This window comes from Malus domestica, chromosome 17 (assembly GCF_042453785.1).
Source record: "Malus domestica chromosome 17, GDT2T_hap1".
Classification (NCBI taxonomy): domain Eukaryota; kingdom Viridiplantae; phylum Streptophyta; class Magnoliopsida; order Rosales; family Rosaceae; genus Malus; species Malus domestica.
The window spans coordinates 6,193,208-6,218,307 of NC_091677.1; the positions used below are offsets into that span (position 1 = coordinate 6,193,208).

At 37.3% G+C, this 25,100-nt stretch overlaps 2 protein-coding genes and 2 long non-coding RNA genes across 4 annotated transcripts; 3 read left to right on the forward strand and 1 right to left on the reverse strand.

Moving 5' to 3' along the window:
* Nucleotides 1-333: 333 nt before the first annotated feature.
* Nucleotides 334-10,043, forward strand: LOC103417139 (uncharacterized). The gene is made up of 9 exons (XM_070816916.1): nucleotides 334-461; nucleotides 674-1,029; nucleotides 1,275-1,364; nucleotides 1,737-2,222; nucleotides 2,313-2,462; nucleotides 4,568-4,657; nucleotides 7,878-7,925; nucleotides 8,331-8,821; nucleotides 9,238-10,043. The coding sequence occupies exons 2-9, from the start codon at nucleotides 681-683 to the stop codon at nucleotides 9,853-9,855; spliced, it is 2,322 nt and encodes a 773-aa protein (XP_070673017.1). The 5' UTR covers nucleotides 334-461; nucleotides 674-680; the 3' UTR covers nucleotides 9,856-10,043.
* A 1,120-nt stretch (nucleotides 10,044-11,163) lies between these two features.
* On the forward strand, nucleotides 11,164-12,477 carry LOC139193600 (uncharacterized). Its single transcript, XR_011577915.1, has 2 exons — nucleotides 11,164-11,960; nucleotides 12,054-12,477. It is a non-coding gene; the product is annotated as an uncharacterized lncRNA (long non-coding RNA).
* Nucleotides 12,478-18,160: 5,683 nt separating this feature from the next.
* On the forward strand, nucleotides 18,161-19,640 carry LOC114822593 (uncharacterized). The gene is made up of 2 exons (XR_011577916.1): nucleotides 18,161-18,604; nucleotides 19,182-19,640. It is a non-coding gene; the product is annotated as an uncharacterized lncRNA (long non-coding RNA).
* A 215-nt stretch (nucleotides 19,641-19,855) lies between these two features.
* On the reverse strand, nucleotides 19,856-24,638 carry LOC103432103 (ubiquitin receptor RAD23d-like). Its single transcript, XM_029097283.2, has 11 exons — nucleotides 24,406-24,638; nucleotides 23,582-23,743; nucleotides 23,155-23,208; nucleotides 22,686-22,774; nucleotides 21,827-22,049; nucleotides 21,049-21,204; nucleotides 20,905-20,970; nucleotides 20,762-20,809; nucleotides 20,542-20,651; nucleotides 20,378-20,456; nucleotides 19,856-20,270 (listed from the first exon to the last, which is right to left on the reverse strand). The coding sequence occupies exons 1-11, from the start codon at nucleotides 24,469-24,471 to the stop codon at nucleotides 20,154-20,156; spliced, it is 1,170 nt and encodes a 389-aa protein (XP_028953116.2). The 5' UTR covers nucleotides 24,472-24,638; the 3' UTR covers nucleotides 19,856-20,153.
* Nucleotides 24,639-25,100: the final 462 nt, after the last annotated feature.

The window sequence follows — 25,100 nt, forward strand, 5'->3', positions numbered from 1 at the left end:
ATCGCTTCTTGTAAAAAAGAAATAGTAAAAAAAGAAAATATAAGAGCACAATTAGACCAAAAAAGAAAAAAAGAAAGAAAGAAAGAAGAGATAAAGAAAATGAACCGATGAGATAAAAAAAAAAAAAAGAAGATCCAAGTAGAAGTGGAAATCAAAGCTAACGATTGAAACACCCTTAACATTGAATGATACATAGCATTGAAGCCTTAGCCAATTTTATACTTTACTTCGGTCTTTTTCTTTTGTGAGAATGATATTCTTACTTGTCTTAGTAGTTCAAATTTCTCATCTTACGTCAGAATGAGATTCTTTCAAGTTTCTATAAGCTTCTCTCCACTTCTCTCATTTGATTTCATTCTCTCCCTTCATCTTCCAAATCTTGTAACCATTTTGGAGACTTGTATTTTCAAAATTGTTAATATTTTGGACTGCAGGTTCTTCCTTGTCAAATCGGGACTTTGGTTTGTTTTCGTTCCTGGATCTTGTTGCTTCCCTTATTTTCGAAATATACTATGATTTCTTATCTTGTTCTTAGCATTTATATAGAGTAGTGTCATTTTTTTTTTGTCAATAGTTACGTGGGGTTCTGAGGAGTAAGACAGGCTAACTTTGTTTCATTTTTTACTTTCACATATGCTCGATTAACATAAAATCTCGTTGAATAACTGGGCAGGTTGAATATGACAACTACAGTTGTTCCTACAGTTCTTAGCTATAAGAACTACAAGGATTGGAGTTTTCGGATGAAGACCTACTTTTTGGCCGAAGATCTTTGGGACATCGTCAGCGGCACCGTTACGAAACCTCCTGAAGGAGAAGAACATAAAGCTTGGAAGAAGAAGGATGCCAAGGCCTTATACGCAATCCAGAATTCTTGCGGGGATAACACTTACAAGCTTATCAAAGGCAAAACCACGGCCAAAGAAGCATGGGATACTTTGGTACAAAAAGTTCGTTACGGGTCTGTAAATTTATCAGATGAAGATTCATCAGATGAAAATTCATCAGATGAAGATTCACATGATGAAGGTACGTACATACATGAAAAGTTGAAGGAAATAAACATACGGCAATGGTTGTACTTGTACCTTGTAGGTGATTTAGGATTCTATATATTCTGATTTTTTTTTTTGGTCAAACTATATATTCTGGTTTGATGAGGACTAGTTTGTAATTACCTTGACACGCGTAGGCATGTGCATAACGGGAAAATAAAAAGAGTACTAAGAATTGAATGACATCTGTCACCTTAACATCAAAATTTTCATTTTCAGCAAACAAGCCAGTTTGTCATGTGTATCCAACCCCGCCTGATCATGATGCTACGCTAGAGTCGGCAATGGAAGAAGCACTGAGCACTAGAGGTATATATGTATACTAATTAATTATTGTATATAATTCTATTTAATAGTAATTAACGATAAACTTTTAGGTCTAGTATGACTAACCACTAACATCACCGATAGACCTCGGTGATATTAATTAGGGATGAAATTTCCTATATATATTGTATATTATTTTGTTATATTGTCCAATGTAGGACTATTTTGTTAAGTTTTAAGTCAAACTTCCCATTTGTTTTCAAATTAGGAGTGGAATCTCCCTCTTATATATATATATATATTGGTTATATTTTCCGTAGAATTTCCCATTTGTTTATTTCAAGAGGAATTGTATTAATTAATTATTTTGATGCAAGTATGGGAAATTTAGCAATTAAGAAACATGGGATGCAGGAGCAGGACATGATGAGAGCATCCAAGAAACTTTCGTGAAATATGTCAAGTCTGATGATTGGGATAATGCGATCAAGTTTCTTCGCCAACATCCCCAGGCAGCAAGTGCAAGGATGACAGATTGGCCATATACAACAGCTCTTCACTACGCAATCAGGAAGAGGTGCAGCGTGCGCATTATACAACAGTTGGTGGATTTAATGGCAAACGCACTCTTGGAAACAGCAGACAGCTTCGGATCAGCTCTTGATTGTTTAATAAATGATTGTCCAGAATGGGTTGAAGCAGCTGAATGCATTGTTAAAAAGAACCTCAATATAGTTACTAGTGTACCTTCTAACCGTGTGCCTCTAGTTCTCGTGGCCCAAGGGACGGCAAAGGGGGAAAGATTGGCTCGCTTTCTCTATTCCCTCACTCCACACGAACAACTAAATGTTTCCCAGGCCGCTCATCTTATTTCTCTTGGTTTTCATCTCCAGAGACTTGGTACAATTTTTTGCCGTGTGATTTCTTTTTGGTTACAAATTTTGACTGTATACTTACAATCTTCTTTTGTCACACTTTTATTATATATAGATATTGCTTGGGATTTGATACAACGTTACCCAAAATTGGCTATAACTAAAGACTTGGACAAGAATATTCCTTTAGTGACATTGGCCTCTAACGGTTCTGCATTCAAAAGTGGAAGCCGACTCAATTTATGGGAAAATTTGATCTATCATGGTTAGTACATTATTGCTTTTTATTTTCTCATTATACTTTTTTTTTTGTAAAAGATAAAACTTGATATAAGTCTAATTTTGTGAGTTACTATTTGGATTAGTCTACCAATTACGTGAAATTAGTCCAATTTGTGTCACTGTTAGATTCAAACCAAGGACCTCTACCTTACAAGTGAGAAGAAATACCATTAGATCGTAATACTAAGTGACAATCCATAGCTAATTAAAAAAACTCATTGTTATTTGTTTGGTTTGAGGGCCGAGTTCTTTGGGAATGTTTAAGAACGCTGGAACGGTTTAAGTAATCACTCTTAGGGGGCGTTTGTTGCGCCGGACTATCTCAGACTGGACTAGCTTCAAGGACTAAGCTGGATTGGTTTAGACTAGACTAAGGGCTGGTTTGGTGTTGCTGTGCTTTGAAAAAAAGTTGCTGTGAGAATAAGCGGCTGTGCTGTGAGAATAAGCGGCTGTGAAATAAATCAGCAGAGTGTTTGGTAAACTTTTTTATAAAAGTGCTTTTGGAAAAAAGAAAAAAAACAGTCTAATAGTGGATCTTTTCATTAAAGAAGCACGGTAGCTTTGAGTGCTTTGAAAAAAAGCCGGTTTTCCAAAGCTACAAATAGCAGCTTCAGCTTTTTCCTTTGATTTCAGCTTATTCTCACAGCAGCTTCCAAAATACGCCATTTTTTTTCAGTTTACCAAACACCTAAAACCCTCACAGCTTTTTTTCTTGGGTGCTTTTTTTTTAAGCACCTCACTCCCAAACTAGGTCTAAGCTGGATTGGCTTAGACTAGATTAAGCTGGATTAACTTAGTGAAGCGTTTGGTGCAGTGTCGGACTAAATCACGGACTCAATTATTTTTGTAGATCAAATATTTTTCTGTCATGTTTAATTCATTTTTTAATAATTTATTATTATTATACACACTTTTTTAATTTGACTCCCTCTCTCCCCTGTCGCTCTACTTCTCTTCTTTCTTTCTTTCATACGTTTCCTGTTCTTGGCATGCCAGATTGCTCCCATTCCCATTAAAAATCAAACTCAGAAAAATCAAACCCATACTTTCTCTTCATTTCATTTTCTTTCTCTTCAATTCAAACCTTCTCTTCTTTTAATTTATTTCTCTTCAAATCAAACACAGAAAAATCCCAATTTTTTTTTTCAATTTACAGAGGCGTCATCAATTTTTGCAAATCGACGTCAATCGCTCTTGCAGAAGAAAGCAACAAACTTGCCGGCGCATCTTCCTAGCGGAGCGCTTGAGGCCTCGAGGAGGACGCCATGGTCAGTGCTCAAAATTAAACCCACACCACCAAATCAATCGAAGTTTTCCTGCAGTGGCAGTCGTCGTCCTCCCTAGGCTTACGGTGATAGCCTGGCTATGGTGATGGCGCCGGAGAAGAAGGTGGAGCGCAGAGGGACTGGGTGTCTGGGTTTAGCAAGCAAAAATTGGGAATTGGACGTAGGCCTCATTTCCTTTCTAGTCCCTGTTAATACCAAGCGAAAGCTTGGGATTAGATAAACGGCTTTAGTGAAGTGCGGCGGGACTCGTAGTCGAGGCGAGTCCCACTTATGTTAGTCCAACAACTTACCAAACATGGGATTATAGTCTTGCTTAAGACAGTCCAAGCCAGTCCCTCTTAAGGAGTTGCAACAAACGCGCCCTTAAGGGTTATATGTTTGGGGAGCATTTTGTGCTCACCACCTGCTCACCATACACCTAATTAATTGACAAGTGTCATTTCACTTAATCTTGGTTAATTTTTTTTTCAAAATTGAAAAACTAACATTTAATGTGAAAGTTAACTAAAATTAAGTGAAATAACACGTGTCAATTGATTAGGTGTATGATGAGCATACATCATAGTTTATGGTAGTGAGCAAAAATGCTCCCATATGTTTGTGATATTGTGTACAATGTATAGTAATAAACATTAAAGGCTTATTTACAACAACTCCTGAACTCAGAAGACATTCTTACTTTGCCCCATGGACTTAAATCGTGTCACCTAACTCATGGACAAGCACAACCTAACATAAAAATCTTGCTTCAAAAGAATATTTCATTGAATTAATGATTGGGCTTGTATTCTTATCTTGATAGGTATCCGCATAAAACCTCTTCCTCCCATCAACAAGGAAAAACATGAAGGTGACCAAAAAGAGAATCAAGGGCATCATCTCATTTCCTCAGGTATTTTACATGTCTGCAATCCAATTTAATTTTTGTTAATGCCATGCCAATGCTACTACAAAATATATGAACACAAAATACTTCAAACACAGAAAATAAACAAAATGGGCAGACTATAGTGCCCCTTAAAACCGAAATAGAATAAGGCACCTTAATTTCACCCACAACCTTCCATTCTTCTCGGCCCAGGACAACCTTGACTCACCTTCCCCCTCCCCAGTCTTCCACATACATACACAAAATGTAATTAAAATTCCAAATCTAGAGGAGAGGATCATTTTTACCTCTTGGGTCGAGGTCCTATTCCGGCAAGTTTGGCCAAAAATCCCGCTGTCACCATTTCCTAGATCTGAAATTGAGGAAATTCCGCCACGAATTTGTAGAAACTAACTTGGGAATTGAAAAGAGGACCGGAAGAGTTTCTGAAGGTATAATTTGACAGTCGTTGGTGACCGGTGGACGTCGACGCTGCTTGTCTTTACTGGGTTGCTGTTGCAGCGTGAAAGGGAAGCGGAAGAGAGAGGATGCGGGAGGGAGGAGGGAGAGAGAATGGTTTTCTAAAATTTTAAACCTTATTTATTAAGTTCACCTTTCAGACTCCTCCCAAGTCCCAAATCCTTCTAACGCGCGCAGCGCAGCACAGCAGCGGGTCCGCGACATCCAAGGTTTTAAATAAGATCTCAGTTTATCAGCTGAAGTTTTTAACATTTTATTATTTTATACTTTTTTTTTTCATTTCAATCTGGAACATAAATCATAATTTTAAAATATTTTTATACATCTATTAAATTTTTCGTTAGAGTTTCCGTTAACTACTGACGTGGGACCTACCTAAACACTGACACATCGACTACACTTTTGAAAGTGTAGGGGTTCTTAAGTCCTTGGGTCCTTCCACCTATTGGATTAGTCTTTTGGGTTAGGCTCTTCCCTTGGGCTTGAGTACTTAACATTGGTATCAGAGCCTAGGTGCCCGACGCTGCGAGTCTCGGTGATGTGACGTGCCGCCTCGTGATTACCGCCTTGGGAGTATGAGCTCCAAGGGACTTGGTGACGAGGGACTGGGCGACGTGATTATCGCTGTGGGCGTCGGGTCTTCTGAAGAGTGGTGTAATGTTATGATCCCACATCGACTACACTTATGAAAGTGTAGAGGTTCTTAAATCCTTGGGTCCTCTCACCTATTGTACTAGTCTTTTGGGTTTGACTCTTCCCTTGAGCTTGAGTACTTAACACTCAGATCTGTTTCTCCCTCTCCAATATCTTCCTCCAAATTCCAAACCCTAATTCTCACAAACCAGCGCAGAGACCTCCATTGTCCCCAATCCGCACCGTCTCGCACTCTCCCGACGCTGATAGCAGTGTCAGTGTGAGGCGTTTGAAGCAATTTATCTTCAATTTCAGTTTACCAGTGCACGAGTTAGGCTTTTGAATGTTCTCCGGCAGATGGCGATTTAGTTCCTGAAGCTTTTGTTCTCTGCGGAGTCGTGAGAGTCTAGGTTTTATACGGAAGAATGCAGAGCTCTGCGCCGGCTCAACCAAAGGTGATATTGCAATGGCTTCACAAGGAAATGGGGTACCGGTCTTTGGGTCCGTACAGTGCTGCTTCTAGCAAATCGCAATTGCCCTCAATTCATTTGCTGAGGAATATATTTTTTTGATAGGATTTACTGAGGAAGATTTGCCGTGGGAATATGATACCATTTGGAATTTCTTGATTACCCATTTAGGTTTAGATTTTTTAAATTTTTAATTATTATTTTTAATTATTTTTAATTATTTAATGTTCACATGAGCCAAATTGACATATGGCTTCCAATCATAGATTACGTAGACGCGACGTCATCAGATAACAAAGGTTTTGATGGAAAACTTGACAAATAGATGAAAGTTTCATAGAATTATGACCTTAGATACTAGATTGGGACGAAAAAAACTTGATGTATGAAATATTGAAAAACAATGAACTTTAAAATAGTAAACTAAGATTTACTCTTTTAAATATTTAATTTTACAAAAATATCGATAACTCATTTTATGGATATATTGACATATATTACATACAGAGCAAATTGGATTAATCATCCTCGTGGTCATAGGGAACTTATTCGATGGTCCATGTGGTAAAAAAATTAAGAATTAAATCTATGTGGTCAAGATCGTCAGTGAATTTAATCCAAAAAAAAAATTCTATTAAAGAAAAGCAAGGGCAAAATTGCATTTTCAACTTCAGTTCTCATATGGGAGCTCGGCAGAGCTCTTAATTTCTTCCCCGGAAGCTTCTTCGTCGACTTGGCAGCGAAATTCTTCTCCTTCGGCACCTCAATCGCCGATGCAGTCCCCCATATGACGCTGTTCACGAACTGAGTCCTGCTCTCACCGCCGATCTCTCCTTTTTCTGTTTCTTTCCTATGTCCTTACTTTTTATATATTGGGTGCTTAAGGAATGGTACCATCTTTGACCCAATTTCATCGTAGCTGGAGAAAGTATTAAATTAAAAGCATAAGTCATCACTAATCTATAGGGGTAGGGGCACATACAAGATAGGGAGGGTGTTAGGTCCGAAAAATCTATCCAACTCTACGAATGAGAAATCTATTTGGATCCTCTTGGTAAGGATCCTAGAGATCATCAAATCACATCCGTTCATCGTACATCGTGAGTTAGAAATTATTGTAAATTTTTTTATTTAAAATTGAATATAAACAGTACCCGACGAAAACTCACATCCGTTCATCCCAGTTTCAAATTCTTCTTTCCGAGAAGAAATTGTTGAAATGTCTCACATCAACTGTATCTATGAGAAAAGAAGAGTTTAAATATCCTAACTCTACATTAATTAACACCGAAACGTTTTGTGATAAAACCTCACACCTGACGGATTGTACAGGTGGTAATTACCAAGTTTGGGACATTATCGGTGTTGTTGGAAGTGGGCCCTCGGCTCGTCTCACTGATAATTCTACATAATATCAGAGCCAGGAAGCGGGCCAATAATGTAGTCCCGTCTCACTGATAAATACCTATGTATTTATTCAAACATCCACACAAAATTGTAATTCACTTTCCTCATGTTGTTCAATGACTTTCATGTTTCATGTGGTGCATATGTGTACGAACTTGTGTTTAAAAATGAGGTAGATTGTATGAATTTTCATTATTTATTGGAATTTGAATAGAATGTTTTTTTTTTGTCATCAAATTTGACATGTAATGCAGGAATGACTTTATTCCGAGGACTACTGGCGAATCTCCAAACACTTTTGGGTAGGCCAGATACACTTTCATATCGTTAATTGATTTTTTGATGATATTTTTACTAATAGTCAACTAGAATCTGCGTACACTTGTTTTTTTTTCTTTTTTTAATTAGAAGGAGAGAGGGAAAGAGAGAACGTGGATGGGAGTGAGAGTGGGAGTGTCAGGTTTTTGTTTTGTTTTTGTTTTTTTTTAATGTTAGATATGTCTTAACATAATCTGTAGGTTATGCTTCAATAAATTAAAAAAAATTAGGTTATGTGAAATTATGTTATTGCTCATAATTTTTTGTATAAAAGAAAACTAAATGGTCTTTTCACCTTCTTTTAGTTGACAGAGGGTTCTATTAATATAGGTAGTTTAGATATTAATTTAAAATGATTGTAACTTTGTATTTGTTTTTAATAAACTTAGGAATCACTCATATATATCAAAAGAAATTGATGCATGAGCGGGTCCAACAATTTCTACCTCTCATGTGGAAAGCGAGCGAAGGAGATGGGAATATTTTAAAAAGACAAAAATTGATCAAAGCATTGTGCGTGGCAGCAGAACGAGGGCATGTGGAGTATATTTTTTCTTTTCTCAAATGTTCCACATTGGACTTTGATGCAGTTCAGAATGAAAAAGGCCAAAACCTGTACCAAATTGCCGCTGAATGCCGTCACCACAAAATTTATAATCTTATACATGTCCACGATCAGTTGCGCAAGAATGGTATAACATTATACTTCTATCCTACTGCCGAAATGAATAGAGTGGGGACAACAGAATCCTATCTGGGGAAGAAAGATGACTTTGGGAATAATATGCTACATACGGTAGCAACTATTAGCCCATCGTCACAAATTCATGACATTCAAGGTGCAGCTTTGCAAATGCAAAGAGAACTACAATGGTTTAAGGTGACTACTTATCTATCTATCCAACTACATAAGCTTATATTTATGAAATATTTTGCCTACATGTTGGTTTATATATATATATTTTTTGTGACTATAATTTTCTCCTACTCCTTCACATATTTTTGCTACTTATTTATTCAATTTCAAAGAAAAAGAAGAGAAAGCATAAATTACTCTCTTTAAAAATAAAAAATTAAAACAAAAATTTTGTCCACATGCACAAGACGAGAAAAAAAAATGAAAATAAAAAGGGAAACATTATTATTTAACTACCTACTTTACTATCATCCTACATGCTTAACTATTGATTTTGGGTTATCTGGTGTCTCAAACGACAAAAGTTCAAGGATTTATATGAAGAGATAAAGATTTCAAAGTCACATCCATAAATAATTTTGTCAAAAAAAAAAATGCAGGAGGTAGAGAGGATTGCAAATCCCATGGATCTTGAATCTGTAAACAAAGATGATAAGACACCACGAAAAGTATTTACGGAGAATCACAAAGAATTGGGGAAGGAGGCAGAAAAGTCAATGAAGGAAATAGCAACTTCTTGTACAGTTGTAGGTGCTCTCATTGTCACCATCATGTTTGCTGCAGCATTCACAGTTCCTGGTGGAAATGATAAAAATGATGAAAAGGCAGGTCCTCCTACATTCTTAACTAATAAGGTATACACAACTTTTATAGTTTTAGATGCAATCTCACTCTTTTCTTCGACAACCTCTGTTATCATGTTTTTGGGCATTCTCACGTCACGTTATTTTGAAGATGATTTCTACAAATCTTTGCCCATAAAAATGATAATAGGCCTTCTCACCCTCTTTTTATCTATCGCCACAATGATGATTGTTTTTTCTTGTGGCCTTTACATTATGCTTGACGAGAAATCCTCCATTGTTGTCCCAAGCATTTTGCTTGCCACTGTTCCAGTTACCTCCTTCATCTGGATGCAATTTCCGTTGCTTGTTGAGTTATTCATATCTACTTTTGGACGGGGAATATTTTACAGGAACCAGAAAAAATTGTTTTGAATTCCTATGTTATCTTTAGTTGGGTTTGGATTTGCTACTTTTTAAAAAACTTGTAAAGAGAAGCCAATTTATGCACTTTCTATTTGTCCAATTATGTATACGCATTCTATTCGACAATTGTGTATGCGCTTTCAATTTGACAACTATGTATGCGCTTTCGATCCTTAAAGAATTTCAACTTCAATTTATATTTTTGAGTTTTCTTTATTGATGAATTTCTATTTTGAGTTAGTTACTAAGACAAGCTATATAGGCTCTACTTTAGTGTCGATAATATGAATTCATTGAAGAAATCCCAAAAGGGGGAAAAGTACATCAAAGACATAACAATTAAAATACCGGAGGACATGCGGACGTGGTAGTTCATTGCGTGACAGGACCAAGACCATAGACATCATATTTATGAAAATTACATATACATCTAAGAATGTTTTTAACTTTGAAAAGACGATTCACGTGTTACTAGCTTAAAATGTGTTTCAAACATGAGAAACCTTTCCACAAATGTTATCAACATTAACAACAATAGATGTATTATGACATGTAATATATCAGCTTGTATATCGAATAAGAAAAAATTAGTATCCGGTCCATATCTACTTATGTTCATTAACTGAGACCTTATTAGTTTTCAGATTTTGATCGAGTCTCTAGCATAAATGTATTAATGCTTTTACATGTCAGTTACATAATTTTTTAAAATAAAAATTTAGTAATTGATCTACGGTTTTAATACTCACACCTCAATTAAACTTATAACTAAGTTTCAATTCAAAACATTTCCAAAATAAAAAATAAAAGTTTGTACTCGTTAATTTTTTATAAAAGGATTGTACTCATTTATTTAATTTTTCAATTTTTTGTAGTCTTAAATGTACCAATTCTTAAATATACCAATCTGTGATATGTAAAATGTACTATTTTTTAATACAAAATGTACCCTTCAATTTTTTTCTAATCCATTTTTTAATCTTGTACGGGTGCATTCTTTTTTGTTTATTTGAAAATGTATTCATGTCAAGTTTAATCGAAAAAAATCACAAATGTTATTAAGCATAATATCTATTATATTTTTTGTGGTTATGAAGAATGTACCCATGTTTTGGTACAATAATTTTTTGGTTAATTTTGATGAATGTACCCATGTGTGTGTGTGTATATATGTTATAGATATTATATTAAAGTGTGATTGTGTGTAAATCTTAGATAGAATTGGTTACTTGTTATTCTTTCCATACTAGGATTGTATTTCCTTGGATGACAATGATTCTTCACCTGTTACTACTATAAATAAAGTCACAGGTTGCGTAACTAATTGTAGTCTTAGTGTGATTAGTTAGGCTTGATTAGTTAGTAATCATTATTGGGAAATGTATATAAACTCAATGGTAACTCTCATTCAATTGTAACTCTTATATGGTATCACCCGCCTCTCTGCCTAACTGCTTCTCTTCCATCCTGATCTGCTTCCTGCGATTTTCTCTGTTCTTCCAAATCTGAATCGTCTTCTTTTCTGATCTTCTTGATCTTCTACCACTTCTCTGATATTGCTCAGCAATTCGATGGCGTCTTGAAGTTCTTCGCTTGTGAATCCAGAGGTCATCGTGTGAAAAAGACTACAGCATACACATCAAGGTGGGTCTTAGTATGATAAAAAATTTCATAGTCCTCTTTGTCTCGTGGGTTTTCTGCGTGATCTGTCATAGGTGCTTGGGAGCATGGCATATATTTCAAAGGGTAGATACTCCAAATTTGAAAGTATTGTCTTCTTTTTCTATCTATACCGTGGAAACATTATAATTGTACGAGCTGGAAATTCGAATGGGAACTGCAATGTTATACCACTCGATATATTCAGTTACACCACAAGCTTGATTCCTTTGCGGAAATATGGTGATTTGATCTAAAGCAGATGTAGGCCAGAGAAATATCTTTGACATGGGAAAGTTACAGAAGTCTACTAGTGTGCCACGGTATTGCAGGGAAGTTGGGCAGAGAAGCAGCACTGCAAGGAAAAACAGTTTTTAGGACAAAATATTTGGCCACGGAAGTAGGACAAGGGTTAACTTACAAGTAACTTCACTTGAATCTTTGCTTATGTACAGGTACTTAATTACTATCTATCTTGCTTTTACTTGTTTTTACTTCTCTTTGATTGTGTTTATTTCACTTTGGTGGATTGTGCGTTGGCTCTGCAGGATGAAGCTAGCTAGGAGCCTTTACCATGAGGACTTTGCCACACCCTTGCTACTGAAGCAAGTTGGGTCATCAACTCTGTCAATTACCGTTTAGCCCCTGAAAGCCATCTCGCCCGGTCTGCTGCATATAATGATAGATTATTTGTGCGTTTGAACGAGTGATTTTAAACAGATGTATTTACTTGAGATTTTGATAGATTTTATAACAGTTATAAATTCATGGAGTTTGTTGATGCACAAAATCGGAGGGGTCTTGGAACAACGTAAATCCGACCGTGAATCTGCAAGAAAGTAAAGAACACAAGATGTATCGTGGTTCACCCCAATGTTTGGGCTACGTCCACACTAATGTTGATATTGTTTCACTCTGAATGATGAATATACAAGAAGGCTAGAGGCAGTGTGCTCTCTAGCCTATTTTCTATGTGCTCTATGACCTAAGCCTTGCCCTCAAACTTGGCCTCCCTTAATGAGGAGAGTGTGGAGTCCTTTTATAGAATAAGGGCTCTTCACTTATTACATATTTGCCCATTCCTTTATTACATAATTACATTTGAGTCCCCCGAGTATTTATACGAGGTCTAAATACGGAGGCCCTAAGTATGGTAAATACGGAGGCCCTAAGTATGATACAAACAGTAGTCTCCCAAGTCTTCAGTCAAGAGAGTCTTTTAGCTGGAGACTTGAAATTCAGTCCATGTGTGGGCCGAAGTAACTAGATATCGTCTAGAACTGAATACTCGATATGAGGCGGTGTTTAATGTGAAATGGTGCTCAACTAGAAGTAGCACATGTTGCAAGGCTGCTCGGCTTGTGGCTTATGTTGCCTTGGTTGGCTCGACTTGTGGCGTTGAAGGTGAGGGAGTCCCTTTTATAGAATAAAGGCTCGCTCATCAATACATAAATGATGGGCTAGAGTTGATGCTCGCGGCGATACTCTCTAATGATGGTGAGGGAGTCCTTTTTATAGAATAAAGGCTCGCTCCTCAATACATAAGTGATGGGTTAGAGTTGATGCTCGCGGCGAGTCGGTTGCTCAGCTCACGGCGATGCTATCTAATGATGGTGAGGGAGTCTCTTTTATAGAATAAGGGTTCGCTCCTCAATACATAAATGATGGGTGCTCTCTAATGAAAGTGAGGGAGTCTCTTTTATAGAATAAGGGTTTGCTCCTCAGTACATAAATAATGGGCTAAGTCCCCCAAGTATTTTTCATGAGGCCCAGTTGCGGAAGCCAAATATATGGTACATAATGTAGTCCCCCAAGTCTTCAGTCAATAGAGTCTGTTGGTTGGAGACTTCAAATTGAATACATGTATGGGCAGAAGTGGCGGTTGTTCGGATGCGGTATTTGTATACCCTGCACTGAAGCTTTGTAGATGAAGCTTTGCAAGTGAAGCTTTGAAGCTGGAGCTTTTGTAAATGAAGCTTTTGAAGCTAGAGCTCTCGAAGCTGGAGCTCTGTAAATGAAGCTTTCAAAGCTGATTGATATGAGTGATGCTCATGAATGTTTATGTTGATTGATATTAGTGATGCTCATGGATGTTGACATGAGTAATGCTCATGAATGTTGACATGAGTGATGCTCATGAATGTTGACATGAATGATGGTCATGAATGTTTATGTATGATTGGTATGAGTGATGCTCATGAATGTTTATGTATGATTAACATGAGTGATGCTCATGTATAATTTTGGAGTACTGGACGTACTTTTGATCACCTGGTTGGTGATAATAGCAGCAGGATGCCGAATAATTTTTTTGTAGTACTGGACATACTTTTGATCACCTGGTTGGTGATAATAGCGGCAGGCTGCCGAATAATTTTTTGTAGTACTGGACGTACTTTTGATCACCTGGTTGGTGATAATAGAGAGTCTGGCTCTTTTGGGCATATGGGCCTTCGCCCTCCACATAACATTACAACCCATTATTTTGGGCTTGCCCTTTTTTTTATTTTTATTTTTTATTTTTTTTATTATCCTCTGATGGGGTTATACAGATGTGTCTGAAAGATAAATAAATCACATCATTCAAAAATAAATCTGACCCTCTGCTCAATGGGTCATGCCCATAATTCCCTTTTTTGCATGCTATCACCACCGCAATTATGTTTGCTTCTTCTTATTTTCTTTTGCTTTCTGCTTTTACTTTCTGCTTTTCTTGATCTCTTTTCCACCGCACCTCTCTCTTTTGCTTTTGTGTTTCCTCTGCAACTTTGAAGCTTGCATCGCTTGAACCGACGAATAGGACTCATTAGTGACAGCTTGCACCTCTCTCTTTTGCTTTTGTCGTTCTCTTTTCCACCGCACTTCTCTCTTTTGCTTTTGCTTTCTCCTTTTATTATTCTGTTGCTGCTCCTCCTGCTGCTGAATCCCACCAAAGAACGACTTTTGGCTTGTTTGAAAACGACCACTGCATCCCTGAAACCAGGCCGTCGTAGAGCGTCTTGGCTAACAGGCCGCCATTGTTCATCATTTTCACGGAAGAAAACAAGGGTTTTGTGACAGACTGGTGCTTTTACAACCAACAACTCTCTATCTCTCTGCAAATACAGAACACTGAAACCATGCTAGAAGAAAATTGAAGTTAGTAGCAGGCCTCAATTCCAGTTGGAACAGGAAATCGGGGAACATTTTCGGCTCCTCTCTATCCTTAATTCCTTGCTGGGTGTCTTTAGTATTTTTCATCCAATCGAAAACCTGACTCGAAAAAAGCTCTTGAACTTGGGGATATCAGTCTCGTTTCTGTCCGTCAAAGTTGTCGTGGGTGAGCTCCTCAACGACGTAGTCTTGGCCGAGGAAGTTCCAACTCTGACCCGTGGAGCGCTTGGAGGCGAGCATTTTATTGGACAGAAAGGAAAGTCTCGGTCTTGGAGGACGGAGAGGGACTCCTAACCGACTGCGCCGGTGACGCCGACCACGGCGAGTTTTACAGATTCACATGTTGGTGGTGTCGCTAGGAGAATCCGGATTGTTGGGGAGGAGACCCGAACCCGACTCGGCATAGTGGAAACAAACTCAATCAGCACACTAACCAACCAATAAAAGTAACCTATGAAGTCTATGACAAGGCGGCCATCAGCGGCCCTCCCGGCCGGCTTATGGAAGAATGCTTCGCCGTTATGCGGTTTGATTGACTCAAATGTAGCAGATATGCCGCCAATGTCGGAATCTGAGTCCCCGAAGTTGTAAATTGCCGGAAAAGAACAGGGTGGTAAGTTTTGGCCTCCCACTGCCAAAACCCACGAAGCCAAGAAGGACCCGGATGCCAGAAGCAGTTTCCAAAACTCCATTTTTCACTGTTTGGCTGATGGTAGTGAGGCTAATCAAGCAGCATTTGGAAATGTGAAATCTGGATAGGAAGGGACTGGTTTCTTGGGTTTTTGTGATTTTGCAGATTCACGGTGAAGGTGAAAAAAATGAAAGAGAACACGCATAACTTTTCGTATCGATTCCCACAGATGGCGCCAAATGTTGATGCACAAAACCGGAGGGGTCTTGGAACAACGTAAATCCGACCGTGAATATGCAAGAAAGTAAAGAACATAAGATATATCGTGGTTCACCCCAATGTTTGGGCTACGTCCACACTGATGTTGATATTGTTTCACTCTGAATGGCGAATATACAAGAAGGCTAGAGGCAGTGTGCTCTTTAGCCTATTTTCTGTGTGCTCTATGGCCTAAGCCTTGCCCTCAAACTTGGCCTCATTTAATGAGGAGAGTGAGATTACATAATTACATTTGAGTTCCCCGTGTATTTATACGAGGTCTGAATACGGATGCCCTAAGTATGGTACAAACAGAGTTTAATAGAAATTTTAGTGGACTTACATCGGGGCATGGTTTATTAAAGTGTAAACTACACTATAAAATCTCTCCAAATTCTTTGAAAAAAATCCTTCACTTTTATAAATCATGGTTGAATGCACTCGGACTTTTATAGACTCCTTTAAAATCTAAATTAAATACACAAATTCTATGGACTTTTATAAACTCGTTTAAAATTCTTATTGAATAACCTTGGACTTTCATATATTCATTTAAAATTCTGATTGAATACTCAATTGAATACACCCTTCTTAAATTCCAGACTTACCTTCCCATAACATACATACATCATCCCCTTCCTACAACATGCGAATTTTTTTGAATTAAACTTGGAAAAGGGGTTTTGTAACTTTAATCCTTCAAGAAGATTGAAATTTAAAATAAACCTAGTGTTGGATTACATATTGATTATAGTCCTCAAGAAGATTGAAATTTAAAATAAACCTAGTGTTATATTATATATTGATTATAGTCCTTAATTCAAAATAATTAATGTGTATTTTATTTAATGTCTCCCATTAAATATTTAAATTTATTAATAATACAAATTTTAATTTATTTTTTGACCTAAAAAAAAGTTTTTTTTAATTTATTAATTTAACATTCTTCAAACTTGAATGACTCAATTAATGTACCAAAATCTATGTACCGAAATGTATTATATTGAATTAATGTATTTAAATGTTAGTACTGAAATGTATATACCGAAATATATGCACCAAAATACATTATATTAAATTAAAGTACCTAAATGTGTGTACCGAAATGTATGCACCTAAATGTTAGTACTGAAAATGTATATACCGAAATGTATTAAATTGAATTAAAGTACCTAAATGTTTGTATCGAAATGTATGTAACGAAATGTGTGTACCTAAATGTATGCACCGAAAATGTATAATAATGAATTTAATGTACCTAAATGAATAAGATAAAGTACATCGAAATGTATTGTATAACAAAAATTAGTTTATCTAAATGTTTACAACAAAATATATTACGATGAATGAAATGAAAATGAAAATTATAATAAAAAAATTAATCCACGAAAATTAGGAAGAAAAAAAGAAATAATTAAAACATCAAAATATAATTAATAAATGAGGTGATTAATGTATCAAGGGACTAAAATTCGATTTTGATCTTACTCATGGTTTTAGTCTAAAAGTCATATTTGCCAAGGATTAGAATGAATAGATATAAACAATAATTGGGTATTTCTGATATATTCATTAATCTCCAAAGTGAAATATATATAGGAGTTACAAGTGATATTACATATGTACTTCGTTGATGTGGGACAAAAGACTACCATTTACACTTAACTAATATTTACACATATAACTCGCAACACTCGCCCTCAAGTTGGAGCAAGGATGTCATTCATGCCCAACTTGTCAAGCGAGTTTGAAAACACACTACTAGACGCATCTATAGTAAGCACGTCAGCTAGTTGATCTTCATATCCCACAAACGAAAAAGCAATAACTTCGACATCTAGTTTTTCCTTGATAAAATGCCGACCAATATCCACATGCATTGTACGATCAAGTTGCACGGAATTATAAGCAATCTCTATAGCATCCTTGTTAATTATTACAATGAAGATTTGTTGCACCCTTGGGTTTAAAACCAAAATCCCTTAACAACTTCTTCAACCATAACAACTCACACACTCCATAAGCCATACAACGGAACTCAACTTTTGTACTTGATCTATCAACCACTTTCTGCTTCTTGCTTCTCCAAGTAACTAGATTACCACCCATAAACATTAAGTATCCAAACGTAGACCTCCGATCAGAAATAGAACCTTCCTAAAATGCATTTGTATACCCTTCAACATTTAAATAACTATTCTCCGAGAAAACCAAGCTCTTGCCTGGAGTCATCTTCAAATATCTCAAAATACGAATTACTGCATCCATATGACCTTTACTACTAGAATGCAAAAACTAGCTTACCATGCTAACTGCATAAACGATATCAAAGTACATGTGAGACAAGTTGATTAACACCCCCACAAGCCCTTGGTATTGCTCCTTGAGTAGGAACTTGATCTGAAAATATACCCAAACAATGATTCTGCTCAACCGGAGTATCCCCTCCCAGCAGAACTATCACCGAGTTATGTTTCATCTTGGGACCGGTTTGGATTGGGCTAGGCAGCTAGATTTAATCTGGGTCTTTCAACCTTGGGCCTGGGTTACCAAACCAGCCCAAAGAACCAGAAACAAACAAGGAGGGAGGGAGAGAGAGAGGGGGAGAGAACCAGCCCAAAGAACAAGAAACAAACAAGGAGAGAGGGAGAGAGAGAGGGAGAGAGAGAGAGAGAGATGGCATTTTATCCTCTCACAATCTCTTCACATGAACAGATATCTGTCTCTGAGTCTCCACTCAAAGCGGAAGATAAGAACTTAAACAGAAGAAGAATATGTTATCCGTGGGAATGGGAATAAAGTGCAAGGAAAACCTGAACGCCGCCGTATTGCGGCTGAAGCTGCCGCAGCAAAAGCTTCTATTTGTCAACAATGTTAATCAACGAGCATTGAATTTGAAGCCGAAGACTTGTTCTTTCTCTGTTTCTCACTCGCTGCCAGAGCTGAGGCTCGGACACACTCGTGCCGCAAGAAATGTCAGGCTCTCCGCCGCCGCCGAGTCTCTGGTCGCCGAAGAAACGGCCACCGATGACGACAACACCGCCCCGGAAAAAAAAGGTCTCTTTTTTTCTCCTCCTCAGTATCTCTGTTGGGTTTTTGTGTTCCGTGTCTGTCTTGTTCTGTAATTTAGAACTGTGACATTGTGATATTCCTTAACATTAAGGTTAATTCATAATTGGGTTTATCAACAATTATATGCTGAGCTGAGTTGAATGAATTTGTTTTTATTTTTTTCTCTGGATTTTTTCTGAGGTTGCAGAATTTGAAATTTATCTTACTCAGTTATAAGCATGAAACCATACTTATGGATTGTTCTAAGGGGGCTAAAAGCGTTTTTCTTACGACTAGAAACGTTTCTGGCGAAGTTTGCCGAAAATTTTAGAAGTGCTTATGCATTAGAAAACTCTCTTTAGTGCTAAGTGCTTCTTCTAAAGCACTTGGATTTCAAAAAGTAAATATTTCGAAGTTCTTGTGATAAAAGTGCTTCTATAGAAAGTGCTTATGAATATAATTGGTTACTTGAATTTACCTTTTGATTTCACACTTTTCCAATTACCAAATACAAGTATTAGGTCTGAAAAACACTGCTCTTGTAGTTATAGCTAAACCCTGTTTCTGTTTTTGGATGATATAGAAGCTTGGAGTGGTGGTGAAGCCATTTGAGAAACCGAGGCTCGTATTGAAGTTTATTTGGATGGAAAAGAATATCGGCATTGCGCTGGACCAGATGATACCCGGCCACGGCTCCATCCCTCTCAGCCCCTATTACTTCTGGCCGAGGAGAGATGCGTGGGAGGAGCTCAAGGTCTTGCTCGAAAGCAAGCCCTGGATATCTCAGAAGCAGATGATTATCCTTCTCAATCAGGCTACCGATATCATCAATTTGTGGCAGCAGAGCGGCGGCAACCTGGTGTAAGCTTTTATGTAGAAAATTTGAGTTTTAAGCTGCTGTGTTTGTGTGTTATAGTTAGCAATGCTCTTTTATAACACATTTTGGTTATTTGTGAATCACATTTGTTAGATTTTCTCATCTCTCTTCAGATGATATCGACTGCATCTTCCAAGTTCCAATCACATTTCGTTGTTCCGATCACATTTGTTTCGCTCAAACTTCGTTTCGCGTTTGCAATTGAATCGTGTAGTTCAATATGTTGGTATGCATTCGTCGATGCCAATCTTATGCAAGAGATTTCTCCTGGCAATGTGCATTTCGCTGTCTTGATCTCTTGATCAATCGACTTTAAAGTTGCACAAACTACATGTCTTCGATAGCAGCTCTCACAGCAAGCAACTGCTGCAAAAGCGTCTTCAGAATACAGAACTTGAATACGAATCACGAAAATCATACGGGGTTAGGTACGAATACATAAAACCGAAATCATCCACTTTTTTCAAGAGAAGAATTCTGTATATAATATGGTAACCAATATTTAGAAACAGAGAACTTATGCCATCCAAGACATAAAAAGGGGATCGACACCGTCTACTTGGAGATACAAGACAAATAGCTGGAATAAGAGTATAAGAAACCCTATTGAACTTAAACCCACATGGCAAAGTGTTTAGACACAGAAAAGATAGACCAAAGAAAACCCAATTGCCACCATCATTCCTCAAACTCGTGCATGTGATCAAGAAGATAGTTGGCGGCCAGCTCCTCGTTCTTGTTGCATGCAAAGTATACCTCCAGTACTAGCGCCCGATCGAAACCCATAGCTTCAAGCTGCAAGCAAAAGTTTCGAATTGTAAATCCTGACCTAAACAATGATATTTCACACATACCAAGTGGAAAAAATGCACTTGTCACATGCATAGAGAAATACTACTTACGCGTTCAATGGCCTCTCGCTCTTCAGGGGTGACGGTCACAGCCTGTGGCACTGCTGCACCCAACTGCTCCAATAGGTTCCTGAAACATATAGAGTTCAATAACTTTGAACCGTGTGTATTCAATTTTCAACAAAGAAATGGCCAAGTAGAGCAGATTTTCTAACCCTTCACCCCCTTCAACGGGTTCATTAATCAAGCGTAAGAAGTCAGCTTGATGAGCTTGAATGAGCTGCATTAGATGTGGATTTTGCTTCCCCAACTCTTGAAGCATAGGCTACAACAAGGTAAACCGCTGTGAGTCCTCAGATTATAATTAGAATGACAATCTCGGCCAAACTGAGAAAATTGAAGGAAAACAAAATAAAATCAGCAAATAAATAATACCTGCAGAATTTGAGGGTTTGCTTGTACCATAGCTCGCAAGGCTTGGAACTGAAATGGTGAATTGGAAACTCATATACAACTCTCAACCACGCAAAAAATAGCAAAAAGCAGACTCAGAAATACAAAGATGCATATATACATGCCTGTGGACTGTTGCGCAGGAAATCCAAATTGCCTGCACCAGCATTTGCACCCATATTGGGAAGGCCCTGATTCAACGAGTGAATTAATCACTTGACCTTATACGTTATAATGAGGTACAAAGATTACTAATCAACAATATCTACCTGGGGAAACAGATCAAGTGGGTTTGCATTGGGCCCACCAGTAGGTGCTGCCGGTTGTGGAGCCTGAGCTGGAAGATTTGCTGCCGGAGGATTTGCTGCTTGTTCACCAGCAGGAACTTGGACCGCTGGTGGGACTTCAGCTTGCTCAGGAATGCCCTGACATGGTGACATGTATATCAAATTATCAGTTTCTGTGTCAATCTGATAGTAACGCCTACACATGCTTGCTAATGCATATAGGGATACCATATACTGGAATCAAAACAAGTAATTGATGAGGATTAAACAACCAACAAAGTATAAGTTTCCTTTTTCCAATTTTCTTCAAGGCCATGACAGCAAATTTGTACGAAAATAAAACTTAGAATATATGACAAAAACATCTGGTGGACAGCAATCTATAATCTGTCTTATAAGTTATAATCCAACTCAAATCACCCGCCAATTTCAATTGTATATGTAGTTCTGAGAGGGAAAGGATCATAACCAACACAATAGAGCATCATCATTATAAAACTAAATATCACAAAGTACAAGGTGTTTATCAACAGAAAGCGTAATGGTTCTGAGATAAACAGAGAGACAAATAAATTTGTGTACTGCTAAATGTGTTAGATAGAGAAACAGAAACACACCTACTAATTAATCAAGTTTAATATATTAACTAATAATTTTTTTCCTCCTCATTTTTTGCAATCAAACTTCCTTTTCTATCTAATTTCCCAACTAGCAACATGAAAACAAATAAAGAATCAAAATATCCCAGTTAAGTACTCACAGAATATAGATACTCGACAGCCCTTTCAGGGTTGTTAAAAGCAGCCCGTAAAGCACGGATAACAGTTTCCCGATCCCAACTTCCTCCACCCATATCTAGAATCTGCTGAACGGTAGACTCTAAAGTAGTTCCTGCAACTAGGTTTGATGCAGCTTGGCCATACACATCTGATCTTGAATCAGTAGGGGCTACAACAGCAGCAGTTTGGGCGGCAGGTTGTGATCTGGACCAATGGATGTAATAGAATTATATATTACATATAAAACCTTGAAATGCAGGTTGTATAGTAAACAACAAAGACAACCTCAACGAGTTGGTACTTCTTAAAAAGAGTCAATAAATGAAAATTAATAACACTTACAAAAGGGCCATTTATTGGGAACTCAAAATTATTTAAATGATAAATAAAAAATTGAAAAAGAAAGGAATGAGCAAGGGATAAAAGCATAGGGGTGTGATATCCACACTCTCCATTTTACTTCTCACACACCTTTTTAATTTTTGACCATCGGATCAGATGAATTGAAGAAGATCAACGGACAAAAATTATCAAGGGGTGTGTGAGAAGTAAAATGGAGTGTGTGGATAGCACACCCCAAAGCATATTGTACAACCAAAACCATAATCTACTCTAAAAATTTAGGAACCATTTGAAAATTGAAAATTTTTCCTCTATTTTGGTAAAAGTATATAATATGAATAAAATATGTAGTTTTCACTAATTGAAATGTTTTATACTTCATATTGCTCTCAGCAGTCAGTAAAAATATTACCATAAAGTTAACATCTATAAGTTTTCTGTCAAACTATTTTAGATGAGTGATTCAAAAGAAAATCCAAGGTGTGAAAGTATACTCACTCTACCACAGCTGGCGCAGGAGCTGGAGCAGGAGCTGGAGCTGCTGGGGGTGGTGCTGCCGAGGTAGGAGCAGTACTAGCAGGTTGGGGCTGCAAAAACATAGCCCACATAAGATGTACTTTAAAAAAAAATATAATACTGCTTATTTTTGTATTGTATACCTCATAATGAGTGGCTATATAGTGAACATCTATACGCCTACAATTCACCAGAAAGTATATGCAACTTCATAAGTACAATTCCCCAAACAAGAATCCCCCATACATCATTCCGCCCATATTCACAGAAACCTCTTCCTAGATAATGAAAAGCAAACATGCTTCCAAGGTTTGTTCATTAAGGAAAAAAAAAAAGATGTTCTCTATCCATGGAGTCAATAAAAAGATTATCAGAATCACATGCAGAACCAAAGTGAAAAAAGTTCAATCCAAAACAATGATAAAAAACATAGAAAATGAGCTGACTTTACCTGACTTGTGGCTGCACCTTGCTTACTGGAGGTTCCGGCTGGTGAGGCCTTGGGCTGCAATTGTTAATTAGAACATAGTTAAGTAATTAGCATCTGTAGTATAATTATAATTGTAAGTTTATTAAAAATGCCACATACTTGCTACAACAGTATAGTAATACAATTATAAAAACAACAGACAACTCATAAAACGAAACAACATAAACCAATCAAAGTGAGATACTTAATGGTTATCGCATAACCAACTTGATGCTTAATATTCTCTTTAAGGTTAACAAGTAGACTTCGAAATTCTTTCTTGAAAGATTGAATAAAATAGCATATATGAGCACAGTTTCATATCTCACAATTACAAATCCTGTCAACAAAAATTACAACACCTTCATTTCTTAAGCAATCCCGACAATTGTAAGAAAATCACTCTCACCTTGGTTAACATTATCACAATAAAACTATTTTCAGCAACATTATTTGCTTCTAGAGTTGTGTCATCCTTAAGAACTTTCCCCTGATGAATAAGCATCTGCTGCGGGGCAGGGTACACATCTGCACCCTGTGCCGTCTCTATAATTGTCTTGACATCAGCAACCTGGGAGAAAGGATTAGCACAATAAGTACCACACTGAGCTGGAAATCATTAAAAAAAAAAGGATACACAAAAGCTGTTGAGTAACCAAAAGTGAATGCATGAGTTGCTTAGTGTCCTGCATATTAAGTGGGCTAAGTAACGAAACAGGAACTTGAAATAAATCAGTTCGATCTTTCATTCATCCAATCCTGTGTAGGCTTGAGATTATCCCATTCACTTATAAACCATGACTTCGAATCAACGTATAAAGGATAAAAGATTTGAGTCCAAATTAACTAAAAAACTAAACGCCCATAGAAGTGCATCCCTACTCCAATAAACATGAACTTCTCCGAGCGATCAAAGCCGAAAAATTCCGCAACAATGTCAATGTTTGACCATAACACTAACGCTAAAGCTACAGAATTTGCACAACTGGACAACAAATTCACTAAAACTTCAACCAAATTCAACAATTATGCAAACACAAAACAGCGAACAATCAAACAATCTGAACTGAAACTATACCGGGGCGTGAAAAGCCCTAATTAGCATTCAATCCCCAAAAACACTAATTACCCAAAAACTGAAGCGATTAACATCCCAAATTAAGCACAAAAGCAATTGAATTTTCCGTCTCCGATGATTAATTATTGAAAATTTGTATATGCGTGTGTTTATACCGTCTCTTCGGGTTTCACTTCGATCGCGAAGTTGGTGCCCTTCAAAGTCTTGACAAAAACCTTCATCGTCTTCTTCAACTTGTACGATTCGGCCCAATTCGTAGAGTTTCCGCAAGACTTCGATCTCCGGTTGCCGCCGGTCACGTTTTCCAGAGAGAGAGGAGAGAGAAACGCGAGAGAGAGAGAGCACGAAGTCACTGTGATAACGAAAAGCAGTAGTCCTTGTTCTATCGCTTATATAGTAGCTACAGAAAGTAGAAGCACCGATCCACTAAACTGGCGATTTATCAGGTAGTAGTTCCATAGCCAATGAAATCACGCCACGTGTAAGATAAATGTGTACCTATCGGTGGGGCTTGGGAGATGGTAAAGTTCGGAGAGGATTTGGCTTCGTGAAGAAGAAGTTAGGGAGGATTTGGACCTTGGAGATTACCCAAGTTTGTGATATATTTTTTCGATAAAAAAAATAAAAAAATTTACAAAACGATATATTGTTTGGATAGTACTTATTGATACGAATGCATGGGCGTAAGTGAAATGTTTGGAGTTAGAATGAAGATTTTGCCATCATCATCTTCTAGAATCAGTAGGCAAAATCATCAAGGATTCGACTTACGTAATCCTCCCAAGAAGTGGTCTAATTCACATTTGCTAAATTTTATGGGTTGGGTAAATTTTTTTTTTTTTATTTTATA

What these genes read in the sequence shown, in the direction of transcription:
- LOC103417139 (XM_070816916.1), top strand. Translation starts at nt 681, where the DNA reads ATGACAACTACAGTTGTTCCTACAGTTCTTAGCTATAAGAACTACAAG. An exon ending in TGAAGATTCACATGATGAAG is followed by an intron (nt 1,030 to 1,274) that starts GTACGTACATAC and finishes TTTCATTTTCAG; the next exon opens with CAAACAAGCCAGTTTGTCAT. An exon ending in AGAAGCACTGAGCACTAGAG is followed by an intron (nt 1,365 to 1,736) that starts GTATATATGTAT and finishes CATGGGATGCAG; the next exon opens with GAGCAGGACATGATGAGAGC.
- LOC103432103 (XM_029097283.2), bottom strand. Translation starts at nt 24,471, where the DNA reads ATGAAGGTTTTTGTCAAGACTTTGAAGGGCACCAACTTCGCGATCGAA. An exon ending in AAGTGAAACCCGAAGAGACG is followed by an intron (nt 23,744 to 24,405) that starts GTATAAACACAC and finishes CCTTTCTCCCAG; the next exon opens with GTTGCTGATGTCAAGACAAT. An exon ending in CAAACCCTCAAATTCTGCAG is followed by an intron (nt 20,652 to 20,761) that starts GTATTATTTATT and finishes ACCTTGTTGTAG; the next exon opens with CCTATGCTTCAAGAGTTGGG.